This window comes from Neopsephotus bourkii, unplaced genomic scaffold (genome assembly GCF_033783945.1).
Source record: "Neopsephotus bourkii isolate Nb327-2 ecotype Australia unplaced genomic scaffold, CSIRO-AGI_Nbou_v1 NB_196, whole genome shotgun sequence".
NCBI classification, from domain to species: domain Eukaryota; kingdom Metazoa; phylum Chordata; class Aves; order Psittaciformes; family Psittacidae; genus Neopsephotus; species Neopsephotus bourkii.
This window is the reverse complement of record NW_026900709.1, coordinates 9,572,638-9,587,597: the sequence shown is the minus strand read 5'-3', so window position 1 is coordinate 9,587,597 and position 14,960 is coordinate 9,572,638. Positions and strand designations below refer to the sequence as shown.

Here is a 14,960-nt window from a genome sequence, read left to right as displayed (position 1 = left end):
CAAAGACAATATAGAACTTAAATAGCAAATTCTCTAGACAATATTTCTGCTTTAAAACTTTGTTCAACGTTGCATCAATTTATATGAATGTGAACTATTTACCTTCAGCTGCTCAGGTACCTGGTACACACCTCTATTCAACATGTTTTCCAACACTCAAAGTGATTAATTTTATACAAAACTCTTGCTAGATTCTTCTCACAAGCAAATCAATGAATGTGTAAGCAAAGCATTTCCATTAGAAGGAAGATTTCTGCCATCCTTTGTGCATAACATATTCTAATACCGTAGAGAATGAAAAGGTGAGGTGCATGGAACATTGAAAAATTGTGAAATAAATTTTGGTGTGCATGACCTATATTTTGAAGACATAAATGTGTGCTGTGGACATTGTAAATGGTAGTAATTAATCTAGTTAAAAGGCAACGTTACAGACAAAGACGCACATATAATCGGCAGTGTACATTAAGATTAGTATTAGAACACAACCTAAACAAGACATCTTCTTTAACTGCACATTGTACCTTCTAACTTCAAGGTAGCAGTGCTTGTCACTTGGCCTACAGAATTGCTAGCCACAAAGGTATAGACTCCTTCATCCTCTGGGTAAGCTTCAGCAATCTCCAGCTGGTAAGTGTCTTCAAACTGAGTCATTCTAAAAAACCGTGATGGCTTGATCTCTTTCTCTTTGCTGTACCAACAGACTTTCAGATCTGCTCAAACAAAAGGAAGAAGAGAAAATGTGTAAGTTATGATATTAGATTGGTAAGTATTACTATAATTATAGCTGTCAGAAAACTTAATCTCAAGTATCTTTTTTAAGCTTAAATGTGCCTTCTATTACTGTGGTAATGTATGATTAGCAGAAAGTGGCCTGCTTCTTGTGTTAAGCTTCCATTTCTCAGAAATATTTGCATGGGAAAACTGATTCTGATGCTGCTGTGTTCCCAAGTAAAAATATTTTTTTCGTTCCCCTTTTAACGTATAAATTTTAAAATATATATCTACCACTAAAATTGGAGAAAGTCTTATTTCAATGTCTTTGTCAGCAACATGGACAGTGGGATTGAGTGCACCCTCAGAAAGTTTTCTGACAACACTAAGCTATGATCTCAAGGAGGCCTACAGGGATGCTGGAGAGGGGCTCTACATTAAAGACTTATGATAGGACAAGGAGTAATGGGTTTAAACTAAAACAGGGGAAGTTCAGGTTAGATATAAGGAAAAAGCTCTTTACCATGAGGGTGGTGAGGCACTGGAACAGGCTGCCCAAGCGGTAAATGCTCCATCCTTTGCAGTGTTCAAGGTCAGATTGGACAGAGCCTTGGGCAACATGGTCTAGTGTGAAGTATCCCTGCCCATGGCAGAGGGGTTTGAACTAGGTGATCTTCAGGTCCTTTCCAGCCCTAACCATTTTATGATTCTGCTACAATTGCCTGATTGAAAAAGTTATAAAAACACTAGGTTGAGGTGAACAGGTTAAAGAAATTCAAAAGGAATATTCTTCTTCTAATACAGTACCTTATCTCTTTTTGTTGCAACTATTACAAGCTTTACACCTCATGTTTCTCAAGGAAAATCTTGTCTTTGTACCTTTTCAAAATTCCTATATCATAGGTTATGTTATTTAACTTGTATCGATTCTTGTAGACATGGAGAAAGAAGAGAACTGAAGCAGGCTTTAACCTTTACCTCTTCACCCCCACCTACTGCTATATTACGCAATGAATCAAATGTTTTCACACATAGTGTGCCATCAGAAGAAAAAAGACAGTGTTTTCAATTGTCAGGTCCATACCATGTACCATTAAAATACAACTGTATTTGCAATCATCTATTACCTAACCTAAGATAAAAGGTTTTCAAAACTCAAGTGAGAAGTATGCAACAGGAAATTTTCAATAGGAAAAATTTCTTCACAGAAAGGGTTGTCAAGCATTGGAACAGGCTGCCCTGGGAAGTCATTGAGTCACCATCCCTGGAAGTGTTTGAAAGATGTGTAGACATGGAACTTAGGGACATGGTTTAGTGGTGAACAGTCTGTTTAGTGGCCAGCAGTACTAGGCTTATGGCTAGACTCAATGATCTTAAATATTTTTTCCAACCTAAACCATTCTAAGGGTCTATAAAAGGGGACCTGGATAAAAGTATTCTTATACTCTGTGCTGTAAATGCAGCTATCACATTCACATAAATAAAAACATGTAAAAAAATTTACACTAGGTTTGCACAAAGGGCAAGCCAGCCTTTCCAACATACATTTTCTGAATTTTAGCACCACTTCTAGAACAGAGACAAATTTGTTGTGAAGTTTTTTTTTTTTTTTTTTTAATTATTTGGAATTTGATTTCCGGTAATAACAATGCAAATGATATATATTGGTATTGGTATGTGAATGTATATTATCAATTTTTTTGTGGACTTTTACAAAGCTATCACTCAGGATTATTTTTAAATTTGGAGCTTTATTTATCTTTGAACAACTGTAAATCCTTTGGGGTTGAAACTGGATCTTATTCTGCATTGAATTCCATATGAATATTTTAGTATTAGTCATACTCAAGGTCATTTATTGAAGAAAGATATTTATACTGGGTTTAGTGTTAACTTGGAGACAATTCTTTTAAATGTAGAATAATATTCACTGTAACAAAAACTAGCAATCTTATTTAAAGCAAATCTACACTTAAAAAGACATGATACTCTATGTTCTGAAATTATGCATTTTACTCACTGGCACAGTTTTCAAACATCAGTTAGCATTTGAAACCCTGAGAAGTTTTCAAAGACAATTTCTTTGAAACAAACCTTTTTAGAAATGTTTAATGTTTGTGACAACTTATGGCTTTCATGCTTAGAGCATGCTCAAGAACTAGAGCCACCTTTGACTTTGCTTAACTGATAGCTATCAGTGAGTAACATTTTGCTGTGTGCATATATCAGATAACTGTATTTCTAGGGAAAGAATGATTCCAGCATATATACTGTTGAATTTCCTCTGAGTTCAAGATGAAAAATTCTGAGAGATGAAACGGTGTGAAGGATTTCATTTAACCCACCTGTCCCTGTAACTCTGCACTGAAAACAAGCAGACTGTCCCTCGGATGTAACAGCATCACGTAGCGGCATTAAGACAGCAGGTGGATACACTGGCAGTTCTAGTTCAGGAGAAACAACTTCTGGGACTAGAGGATAACAAAAGGAAGTCATTTATAAAGATGAAGATGACCATACACGTTGGCAATCTCATTTCACAAACCTTGTTCTCAGCATGGGAAACTCACTTTCTACTGAAAGCGAAGCTGAAGTTGTAGCAACTCCATAGTCATTTTTTGCTTCACAGGTGTACACTGCTGCATCTTCAGGAAAAGTTTCAATGAGCAATAGGGTATATTCTTGTGCATCATGAAGAAATTTGCACTTGAAACCTGAAGAAAGCTGTTGATCATCTTTGTACCAGGAAATTTTGGGCTGGGGTTTGCCTGATATCATAGCACAGAAGCGGGCAGGCTTGCCAGACTCCACAGTGGTTGGCTCTAGTTCTTGAATAATCTTGGGTGGCTCTGGAGCTGCAAATTGTGTGGGGGAAAAAAGGGAGAGAAGAAAGGAGGAGAGAGAGGAATCTCAATATTTATCAAGGCTTCAAAAATATTACCATGGAATTTTATTTTCTGAAATCTCATTAGTCCTAGTATTGTGTGCCCATGAAAACCTGCCTTTTTTATTTGATACAGGGGGAATGATCTAGCAACAGGTGCTTTAACATAGTTAACTGTGTTAGTGTAAGAGTTTTCTGGCAAAATGTGTCCAAGAATTTCTATGTTGATCCTCCTGGCAAGGTGTTATTTGTCCATATGAGCATATTAGTTTTATTTGGACTTAAGAATTTCCTGGTGTAAATAAATGCCATGGGGAAAAGAACTACTACAGTATTTTCATCCGCTAGCAAGCTAGCAGTAGAACAAGAAAGATCCATGTACATGAGGATTTTGGTAATGTTCCAGGCATTCTCTTTAGATTTTTTTTTTTTTTAATTTAATTTTTTTTTATTTAATTTTTTTTATAATTTTTTTTTTTTTTTTTACTTTCAGGGTAAAAATAAAACAACAGTCAAAGCATTGCTTGTGGGGACACATACCATTCACATAGAGAACAACAGAACTCCTATTCCGTCCTGCAACAAAAGTATATTCTCCAGCATCAGAGTAAGTAGTTTCAAAGATACTCATTCGATGAATTCTCCTTTCTACCACATAACTGTATCTTTCCTCATATTGGAAGTTGATCTCAATACCATCCTTGTACCACTGTGGTTCAATATCATCTTCATTGACTTCAAATTCAATTTCAGCTCTTTGTCTTTCAAGGACCTTTGAACAAGTAGAGTAAATATTAGAAACAGCATCTGTTTTTACAGATGGTCCCACATTCCAGTTTCCTAGAAGAAGGCTGTGACCTTATGATTACAGATTTTTGTGCTAGGACTCCTGCTGGTTAGATACTGCCTCCTTTCCTTTTCATTATTCTTTGAGTGATAAAGCTATGAAACATCTATGCTTCTGTATATGCCTTACCTGAATATCTTTACGGACGCTTCTGATACGAATGTCACGGCCTTCCACTATCAACTTGGCACTGGATGTGTTTCCACCCGCTACTACAGTGTACTGGCCAGCATCAGACATTCTTGTGGAAGGAATGATGAGACGATGCACATATTTCTCTCTTTGAATTTTCATCCTAAGGACATCAGAAAAATGAGCAAGTTATTTCCTGTGGAAAATACATTAAAAAAGTCAATACAGTGTAGCAGCAAACATTTACCTGTCACCAATCTGGAGTTCTTGTCCATCCTTCATCCACTGGACCTGAATGTCAGGTTCTGAAATTTCACATTCAAAAATAGCCCTCTTCTTCTCCACAACCTTAATGTCTTTTATATGCTTCCTAAATTCAATGTGACGAGCTAGGGCAGATAAATAATAGAATTAGTGCCGTGATACTTAAGCCAATAGAAATCAATAAATATACAAATCAAAAGAGCAAATACCTTCCACATATAAAGTGGCTGATGAAGCTGCTTTTCCAGCAACAAAGGTGTATTCTGCAGCATCACCAAAATGCACATTTCTTATGGAGAGGGAATGTGTGAGCTTCTTTGTTCGTATCTGGCATTTATCAGTCGATTTTATTTCTACCCCATTCTTGAGCCATTTATATGAGATACCTTCATAGTTAACAGTAACTTCAAATGTTATCGTATCTTTCTCTTCAGCATTGATGTCTTTTAGCATGGAGGTAATCAAGATGGCTAAAAGAAAAGGATATGGTTTTGGATTTTTTTATTCTGCTTTGCTTTCTTTCAAATACATGTTAACAGGTTCAGAAATGTTTAAAATTCTTTAAGACGGATTCTGATTTTTTAGAATATTAAAAGGAAGGTTCTACAATTAATACTTCAATTAAATTTCACAAAATTTCTGAACGACATAGGTATCCAAATTTTATCTCTTATGGTAGCTTAGCGTTTAGGTATATTGGCCTAAACAGGAGAATCCGGGATGTGACTTTCACATTCACAGCTTCTGGATGTCTTTTAAAAGTGTAATTAAGACTGTTTAGGGTTATTTGAAAATACCTCTACAACAGTGTTGTTTTTTTCTGAATTGCACCAAGTGTATCTATTAACACAATCTTTATTACTAGTAACTGTAGAATATCCTGGCTAATTTCATTCTTACGTACGTTTTACAGTCAGGGTTGCACTGACTCTGTCATTTCCACAGATAAAGGTGTATTCTGCAGAATCTTCACTGCTTGTGTTCATGATATTGAGCTGATGGAGTTTTCCCTGGACTACTATTTTGAACTTTTCACTCATTTCAATCTCCACACCATTTTTCAACCAGACAGCAGGCACATTGAAATGAGAAACTTCACATGCAAAAGAGGCGGTTTTGGTCTCAGGGATCTCAATATTTTTCATGGTCTTCGTGATGTGTATAGCTAAGAGGGGGAAAAAAAGGCAAAAGAAAATAAAGGATTTTTTTTTTAAAGTCAGTATGTGTGGAAGACTACAAAAAAACCAAGAGTAGCAGGCTGTGAAGTGTCAGGTCAAGTTGTTCAATATGAGTTCATGTAGTAATTTGTATAATTACTTAGTATACTTACTTTCCACAAACAGTTTTGCTTTACACTCGATTTGCCCAACAAGAGCTGTGTATTCTCCGGCATCAGCAGGAGATATGTTATGCAGCATAAGCTTATGAACTTTCCTTTGAGAGATCATCTTGTATTTTTCACTTTGTTTAAGCTCAATGTTTTTGTGGAACCATCGGACAGGTACAGTATCATGGGATACACTCAGTTCAAAGGAGACAACAGCATTTTCCAAAGCAGTCACATCCTTTGGCTTTTTTATGATCTTGACAGCTTAAGGAAAAAAAAAGTTAGCAAGATTCAACAGTGTGCTCATTTTGAATTTCAAACAACACATTAAACCAAATATTCAAACCAGATTGACTTACTTTCCACATGAAGTCTGGCATTTGCTCCTATCTTTCCAAGCTTAAAGCTATAAACAGACTCATCAGTGACAACACAGTGTTTAATTTTCAGTGTGTGAACAGTTCCTTTCACTGTAATTTCATATTTGTCATTTGATTCAAGTTCAACACCATTTTTAATCCACAAAGCTCCTTTCACATCAGCGTGGGTCAGTTCTACACTGAAAACTGCCTCCTGTGTTTCTGTCACAGTCAAGTTCTTTAGTGTCTTCTTTATTTTAACAGCTAGAAAAAAAAAAATTGAAAAAAACAGACCAAAATTAAAAATGATAGTAAATATAATAATCATCTAAGCAGAACAGAATAATGGTGTTTCATTTTAAAATGTAGTATGTATATATTGATTCATACAGTTTTCACCAAAGTGGTATGCTTGGAATACAAAAAGGAAGATTTACTTGTAGCATCTATCAGAAACAGGGTTTTTTACTTCATATGTTTACTACACAAATAGCAAAATGTGAATTTCTACCTCCTAACCTCCTAACAAAATGTGTGTTTTTTGGCAGAATACAATGCTGAATTCCAGATATGGAGACTCCAAAACACTATAAGTTTGCTACCTCAGAAAGCACATCCTGGTATAAAAGTATTTAAAAATATAAGGAAATAAAATATGCTGGTATCCTAGGGCCTGATCCAAGACACAGTGCGTAATGCTGGACTGAATCTTAAAGAAAACAGTTAATTATAAAGAATACTGACCTTCAACCTTCAGTTTGGCAGTTGTCTTTGAGCTTGCTATTTCATAGCTATATTCACCCATATCTTCCATTTTTGTGACAGGGATAATGAGCCTTCTCTTTACACCATCAGATTCAGCACGGTACTGATCTGTCATAGCTAATGGTCTACCATGTTTTAGCCACTGGCCCTCTGATTCAGGATTTGCCACCTGACATTCAAAAACAGATGTCTGGGACTCAGCCACAGTCAGATCCGTGAGAGGCTTTGAAATGGCACCACCTGTTGGGAAGCAGACCACATGTTTTTGTTTTACTGCTGTTCAACTTTCCCACATACAAAGTACAATCATATGTAAAGAATTCTTTGCCCTAATTTGCAGCATGCCCATAGACATTCTGAGTTCTGTGAAAAATTAAGAATAGAATGTGACCTGACCATCACAAAAAGATGTTTCTTAATTCTATCCTAGTTATTCTCATTTATTATTTTTATTATCACTGTAAGTACACTGAACTTTCAAGACAAAAAAAAAATTATTACATTAATTACATCAAAAGCATACTACAGCATTCCATACTATAGCTTTGATTTAGCAAAACATATTAGCATTTACTTAAAAGATTTGTTGAATTCAAATTATACCAATCACAAAAGATAAGGGGAAGAGCAAGGAGAAGATAGAAAAAAGGTAAAGACAAGAAAAGTGCAGAAACAGCACAATAACTACACCTAAAAAACTGTAACATTGAAAATTGTTTGTAAATCACAGTGAAATAAAAATCGTGGACTTTAACAATACTAACCTGCTACTATAAGCTTTCCAGATGTTTTCTTCTCTCCAGCATGAAATACATACTCTCCTTCATCATCTTTCATCATCTTCACCACTGTCAATTTATATATTTTGCCATGTGCTTCAATTTTATACTTAGGACCAGGCTTTATTTCTCGGTCTTTGAAATGCCAGATTACATCAATTCCTGAATGGGAGAGCTCCACCTCAAAGGATACATTCTGAGTTTCAGTGCAGGTGATGTCATGAAGACCTCTAATAATCTCAATTTCTATAAAAGAATAAAATACAAATATATTTGTTATTTCCACAGTCTTGTATTTTAAAAAATAATTTCACAAAGCACAGTGCATCTTAAAGGAAACCTACTTTCAACTGTGACATTGCAACTTGTTTCAACTTTGCCAATCATCAGCTTATAATATCCTTCATCTGATGCATAGGTTCTGGTAAGCACAAGCCTCTGTTTAGTGCCTTTGCAAACAGCTTGTACACGTTCTTCAGGCTTTATCTGATGATCATTTAAGTACCATTTGGAGGAAGTCACATCAGGTGCTGAAACTTTGCATTCAAGGATAGCTTTTGTTCCTTCAACTACATGAACATCTTTTAGTGGCACCACTATTTCCACACCTATAAAGAAAATAAAAATTGTCATGAAAAAACTAGGCCTTTGAGAAGAAATCCTAAAGGACCAAATGCATCTTCAACATCATGATAATGACTTACTGTATACTGTGATCTGTCCAGTGGTTGACAGTCCAAGACCAGGAGCACTGAAAGAGTAAGCTCCACTGTCTTCCTTTGTTGCATCTTCTATAAGTAACATGTGTGACTGTTTATCCAACACAATGTGAATACGATCGCTTGATTGAATTTCCTGACCATCTTTCATCCAGACACCTTCAACATTTTCTAGGGAGACTTTAACTTCAAGCTGTACAATGTCTCCCTCACAGACTTTTTGATCAGTAAGTCCTTGAAGAATAGCCATGGGACGAGCTGTGGAATGAAATGAAGTTAATCCTCATAACAGATAAGCAGAATATTGTATATTAAGGCACTATGGGATATAGCAATATAGCTATAATATATGGTGCAATATAGAAAATCTATAATACAGAGACAATGTAAGTATTAGAAAGGCTTACGCTTCATTTTCAGTTGGCATTGAGTCTTTTTTCCATCAACAACAAAGCTGTATTCTCCTTGATCATCTTTAGTAACATCTTTAATAGTGAGGATTTGGCGACCACGGCGGGATGTGATCACATACTTATGATTAGAAGTGAGTTCAACATCGCCATGATACCATTTCCCTTCTGCATCTTCTGGGGAAACCTCACATTCAAGTTCACCTGACAAGGATTCTGGTACTTCAATATCCTCAAGTTCTTTAATAAACTCAACCACAGCACCTACAGGCAAAAATAATTACATTCATGAATAAGCTTCATTAGATCCCCGTGATAAAAACATTTCTTATTAAATGAGCCTAAGAAAGTTTTTATATATATAATATATACCTTATGTATTATATGTATTATATATATAAACACACTTTATACAGCTTATATATTATATACATATATATATATGAGGTGTAACCATTTTACATAACTATATCTCCAAACTTTCATACTGGATTCCAAGAACATGGAAGCAGCTTGAACATTTCTTAGTTGCTTAGACATCAGTTTAAATTATTTTATTTATTCCTGTTTAATAGTACTGCATGTTATTGTGCTGTGTTCTTACCTTCAACAGTAAGCTTTGCAGTAGTTTTTATGGATTCATCTTCTATCAGTGCACAGCTGTAGTCATCAGTATCAGACATTTCAATTGCCAGTACAGAAAGAAAATGAGCTTTTCTGTCTGAGTGCATCCTGTATTTCTCTCCAGAATGAATCTCAATTCCATCCTTAAACCATTTCACTTTGACAAAGGGTTCTGATGTCTCACATTCAAATGTTGCCATGATGTCTTTCTGTTTTGCAACAATATCTTGTAACTCCTGGGTAAAGCTGATTAACTGCTTGGCTGCAAAACAATATGCAATGAATCAACAATGCACTGACCCTACAGACTATGGTAAGCAGTAGGATGAAAGTAAGAGAATTTAAATTACCTTGTACTAACAGGAAAGCATGGCTAGAAGTTTCACCAGCTATATTGACTGCTTTCACCATGATGCTGGCAGAATCATCAGAAGTCACATCTCTAATTACTAATTCACAAACATTGTCTTCAGGCCAGTACCAATAAACACGATCAGTCCTTTCAATCTGCACACCATTTTTGAACCACTGGCACTCAGGGTCTGGTTTTCCCACTACTCTCACACGGAAGTGTGCATCTGCTCCTTGGGCTACGGTCTGACTCTGAATGCGCTCAAGTATCTTGGGAGCCTCCATACTTGGGCTAAGCTCAATCTTCTCTGGTTTGAATGTTGGAATGGTGATTTTGCCTTCAGGAGGAAGTGCTTTCTTCTCTTCCTCTGGGATCTCTTTGGTCCAGTGAAGAAGTTCTTCTTTTGTCTTTCTCAACATTTCTTCATATGATTCATCTTTTTTGCGAGACTTAAGTTCCACAGCAGTGATGGCTTCATAATAGCCCTCTTCTGTCCTACGCTTGAATTTACTACGCAGCTCTTCAGATTCTTCTGAAAGCTTCTCATGAGTGATTCTTTCAGCTCTTTTCAGTTTCACCACTTCTTTGGTTGTTGCCTCTGCAGGTCTGTCTACCTTCTGTACCTCAAAGAGAAGTTTTCCAGGCTCTGGCAGTACAGGCTCATGTTTGAGTTCAGGTGCCCGACGAAGAACAGATCTGAAGTCTTCCCTCTGCTGGATCTCAAGTCTCACCTTATGCTCAATAAAGCCTTCTGGATTCTCTGCAGTGATTTTCACCTCTCCTGTGTCATACGATTTGCAGTCCACAATATCCAGGTAGTGGATTCCATCATAACGGAGTCTAAACCTTTTGCTTTTACGGATGAGCTGTCCGTTGAGGTACCAGTTGACCTTGGGCAAAGGATAGCCAGTCACACGGCAACGGAATCGTGCTGTTTCTCCTTCCAGGACTCTTGCAGGTTCAGGAACCAAAACTATATCTGGTTTTTGTTTTTCCTTTTGGTCCATTGCAACTGCAGGAAGAGCACCCTCATGGGCCATTCTTTCTAACTCTTCAATTCGCTGCAGCCCCCTTCTGCCTTCTGGCAACTGGGATTCTTCCACAAGGCTTTTCTCATCCTTGACAATCAGAGTAGCAGATGTATGGTCTGTACCATATTTGTTGGTTGCCCTGCAAGTGATAACTCCACTATCTCTGGAATAGGCTACTCCATAGTCCAAGCTACAGTACCCAAACTCATTGATCATGCGGAGTCTGTTAGCTGCTTCCAAGGGTTTGCCATCATGCAGCCACTCCACCACCATGGTAGGGTCACCAATTGGTGTAAGCCTGCACTCAAAATGTGCTGGTCCAAATTGTTTGAGCCTTAAAGATGTAAGCTTCTTCTTAAAAAATGGTTTCTGTTGCTTTTCTTTGTCGTAGAGATCTCCTTCCTCCCATTGCTCTTGACCGTAACGCAAATGGAGAGGCTCTAACTCTGGTGCTGCAATCTCCTTGGCTTTGTAAGTTCCTTTTGGAATGATTAATCTCCTTTCTGGTTCAGGTTCTGTATGTTCAACTTCAACATTTACTTTGCACCGAGTAGTGTCCCGCCCAGCTTTATTGATAGCAGTAGCAGTATACCATGCAGCATCTTGCCTGGCAGTAGATTCGATTTTAAGGGCAGCTGCCCCTTTGGTTCCTTCAATCCTGAAATATTAAAACAATTGGGATTTTTACATTTTGTGTACTTCTTTATCATTCAGTTTTGCCCTTCTCCAAAATGATGTCAAAACTTCCAAAGGCAAATCTCTGGAGGAATTAGACATGTTTATGTGTATTCATGTTTATATTTATGAATGTAGTGCCTATGAATCAAACAGATGAGGATAATAATACCCAGTATTGAATTCAATGTTGGGTTTTTTTGCTTGCAGAGACAGATAAAGTTTCCCTAACTCTCTGTTGTTAAAGCTTTGCAGAATACAAAATACACAAATACACAACCTGGAAAAAATGAGTGAATCCTATTAGATATTTTAGATCTCTTAGCCTTGCTGCAATGCAAAAGCTGTAACTTCAGTAGCCATTGGTCTAAGCCCTTAATGAATCCTTTCTATGGAATTGGGGTTAGTCAGCATGCTGTAGGAGGCAATGTGCAGGATGATGATTATTAACTCCTTTCCTATTTAAACAAGATAAAAATGCTTACTTTATTTTGGGGTATTTATGAGGTACAATGATGTCACTGTTCTTCAGCCATACAATGTCAGGATTAGGGTTACCAGTAGCTTTCACTGCCATCTCCAGTCTAGAGCCTTCCTTTACACTAACATTCCTCAGCCTTTCCACAAAGTGTGGTCTGACTAGGTCTTCCTTGGCTGAAAGAGGAAGGGTAAGTTATCACAAGAGGAAATGGCACAACCACAGTTTTTAATAAGAAACACTCCTTAGCCTCCTAAAAATAGTGTGCACAATAGATACCTTCCACTGTCAGTGTCATTGAGACTGAGGCTTTGCCTGCCCTGTTCTGAGCAATTACAGCCCATTCTCCAGAGTCCTCCGGCATAGCAGGAACAATGATCAATGACTGGGTGCCATCTTCTTTGATCACTATTTTATGGGTGTAGTCATTAATCACTTGTTGACCTGCAGATGCATTAAAAAATGAAATAAAAGTTTCACTCAAAACAGTGCCTCAACCATATGTAAAACGCATAGAAGAAAATGAGGCTGATGTACCATTATGGAACCAGTATGTCTCTGGCATAGGTCTGCCAACAACTTTTAAGTCAAATCTTGCTGTCTGCCCCTGTGAACATTTAAATGATGTAGGTTTCAGCACAAAAACTGGTTTGTATAGTCTCTCTAGTTGCCCTTCATCAGTTTCTTCTAATCTGCGGGCAGGAGAACGAGAAGGAGAACTGCGAGCAGGAGACCTGCTTGGAGATCGTGGAGAAATAGACCTTGAAGTAAAAGATAAGACAGATGTATGGTCACATCATACAGCAGTGGGTTGACATGCTAAAAAGAGTTTAACATTTTCCTTTAGCAAAATTCATTCTAAAAAAAGTTTTAACTAATTTATCTATATGAGAAATCATGACAAAATTAGTTTTTATTCATAGTCAATTTTCTTTATGTTTTTGCAAGCAGTTTTTACAGCTGAATAGCATACATCACAGCCAGGAAAGTTTTGGGGTTTTGGATATTGTACAGATATGAATGTAATCCTGTGCATGTGTGTGTACGTATATGGAAACAGAACACACGTCATGGCAATGCTGGATTTTTTCTGATATAGAAATACAGCTATTTCAAGGGTGGGAAATAGGAGCTGCACACAGTACTAAAACTCCAACTGCAGAATAATTTTTTTCCCAAAACATTAGTACTTAAGAAATAAATATGGTTAGGAGGTCAGAAATCTGATACTGTGACTGGATAGGCATGTGAATGATAGTGCTCTGGAAAGTGCATTGCTCATTAAGAAGGAAAATCAGACAAAGAATTGCCACAAAAATCAATATAAGCCATGAAAAAAACATTTACATCTCCTGTAGAGGCACACAGACTCCAATAACTTAAGCTGTTTAGCTGCTACATAATGAGTTTTTGGACTGTCTCTCACAGCACACTAAAGTCTTATGAAATTTATATATTATTTTGTACATACCTATATCTTCTCATAACTTCTGGTCCTGGCATATAACCTGGAGTTGCTGTGGGTGCAACTGGCTCAACGTAGAGTTTTGCTGAGCAAATGGCATTTCCTTTCATGTTACTGGCAAAAACAGTATAAATTCCTTCATCTTCAGGTAGAACAACAGGCAAACGGAGACTAGCACTGCCGTCTTGCAGAACTTCCATGTGGTAGCGTTCTCCGTGCCTTATGCGTTTACCATCTTTATACCATGCAATCTGCATGGAAAGAAACAATGGAATGCTATGTGAGCTCTCCTAAAGACAAAGGTCCAGTAATGATCCATGCATAAAACATATTACAATTTCTTACTTTTCAGCTGGTGCATCATCACAACCCAAGTGCATGTGTTAACATGAATATTTTTACTTGATAGAAAGACTAAAATAGTGTGTTTTCACAGTAGCCTGAAACATGAAATTTGGAACTAGAAATACATATAAAGCCCATTTTGATGGAGAGCAAAGTGACCTAGACTGAACTTGCTACTGTGTTCTCCTCTTGTGTGGGCTAACTAAGAGATACTCAGAATCAAGACCAATTTAGCTGGTAAATCTATTGGTTAGAGGTTTCTACCTCTGAACTGGCTAATCAACCTAACACTATTTTATTCAGGGACAAAAGGAAAATTCAGTTTAATATCAAAGCAAAAGACTGGATTTCCTTTGAGATTTGCTTTTTTCTATGCATAATATAGAATGTCTGACAATGAGATGTTAAGGGATTTTTCAAGTAGAGCACCAGATGTTTTTTAAATATAGATTAATGTTAACCAGGTTTGGAGTACCTTTGGCAATGGATATCCAGTTGTCTTGCAATGGAAAGTAACTCCTGTTCCTTCAAAAGTTCTGTAATTCTTTAACCTTAAATCAAATCCTGCTTCTATAGCTTCGGATTCAGAAATATCGACCATCATCTCCTCACCGTCTTCTTCAAGAAGTTCATCTAAGGTGGTCTTAATAATTCTGAGCTCAATTTCCTTGATAAGTCTTTCTTCAAAAGAAGAAATATGGAATTCCTACAGATAAAAAAAACAGGAGTTCTGTGTCTCAGACCTTGTAAAGAAGTGATTTGTACTTTACCAGCAATTTGTACTGGTGTC

The 14,960-nt window shown here is 36.9% G+C and overlaps 1 protein-coding gene across 1 annotated transcript in view; it reads right to left on the bottom strand.

The window, feature by feature from the left end:
- Nucleotides 1-14,960, bottom strand: part of TTN (titin) — a 256,966-nt gene that overhangs the window by 218,035 nt on the left and 23,971 nt on the right. Inside the window, exons 22-43 of the mRNA XM_061379384.1 lie at nucleotides 14,646-14,876; nucleotides 13,832-14,076; nucleotides 12,898-13,121; nucleotides 12,640-12,804; nucleotides 12,368-12,536; nucleotides 10,175-11,865; nucleotides 9,805-10,086; nucleotides 9,198-9,464; nucleotides 8,776-9,048; nucleotides 8,416-8,679; nucleotides 8,057-8,317; nucleotides 7,272-7,532; nucleotides 6,528-6,791; nucleotides 6,172-6,432; nucleotides 5,746-6,006; nucleotides 5,051-5,311; nucleotides 4,825-4,966; nucleotides 4,575-4,740; nucleotides 4,139-4,370; nucleotides 3,285-3,569; nucleotides 3,060-3,185; nucleotides 525-713 (exon numbers count right to left, since the gene is read on the bottom strand). Coding sequence (XP_061235368.1) covers nucleotides 525-713; nucleotides 3,060-3,185; nucleotides 3,285-3,569; nucleotides 4,139-4,370; nucleotides 4,575-4,740; nucleotides 4,825-4,966; nucleotides 5,051-5,311; nucleotides 5,746-6,006; nucleotides 6,172-6,432; nucleotides 6,528-6,791; nucleotides 7,272-7,532; nucleotides 8,057-8,317; nucleotides 8,416-8,679; nucleotides 8,776-9,048; nucleotides 9,198-9,464; nucleotides 9,805-10,086; nucleotides 10,175-11,865; nucleotides 12,368-12,536; nucleotides 12,640-12,804; nucleotides 12,898-13,121; nucleotides 13,832-14,076; nucleotides 14,646-14,876 — 6,520 coding nt within the window. The remainder of the gene's footprint in view (nucleotides 1-524; nucleotides 714-3,059; nucleotides 3,186-3,284; nucleotides 3,570-4,138; nucleotides 4,371-4,574; nucleotides 4,741-4,824; nucleotides 4,967-5,050; nucleotides 5,312-5,745; nucleotides 6,007-6,171; nucleotides 6,433-6,527; nucleotides 6,792-7,271; nucleotides 7,533-8,056; nucleotides 8,318-8,415; nucleotides 8,680-8,775; nucleotides 9,049-9,197; nucleotides 9,465-9,804; nucleotides 10,087-10,174; nucleotides 11,866-12,367; nucleotides 12,537-12,639; nucleotides 12,805-12,897; nucleotides 13,122-13,831; nucleotides 14,077-14,645; nucleotides 14,877-14,960) is intronic.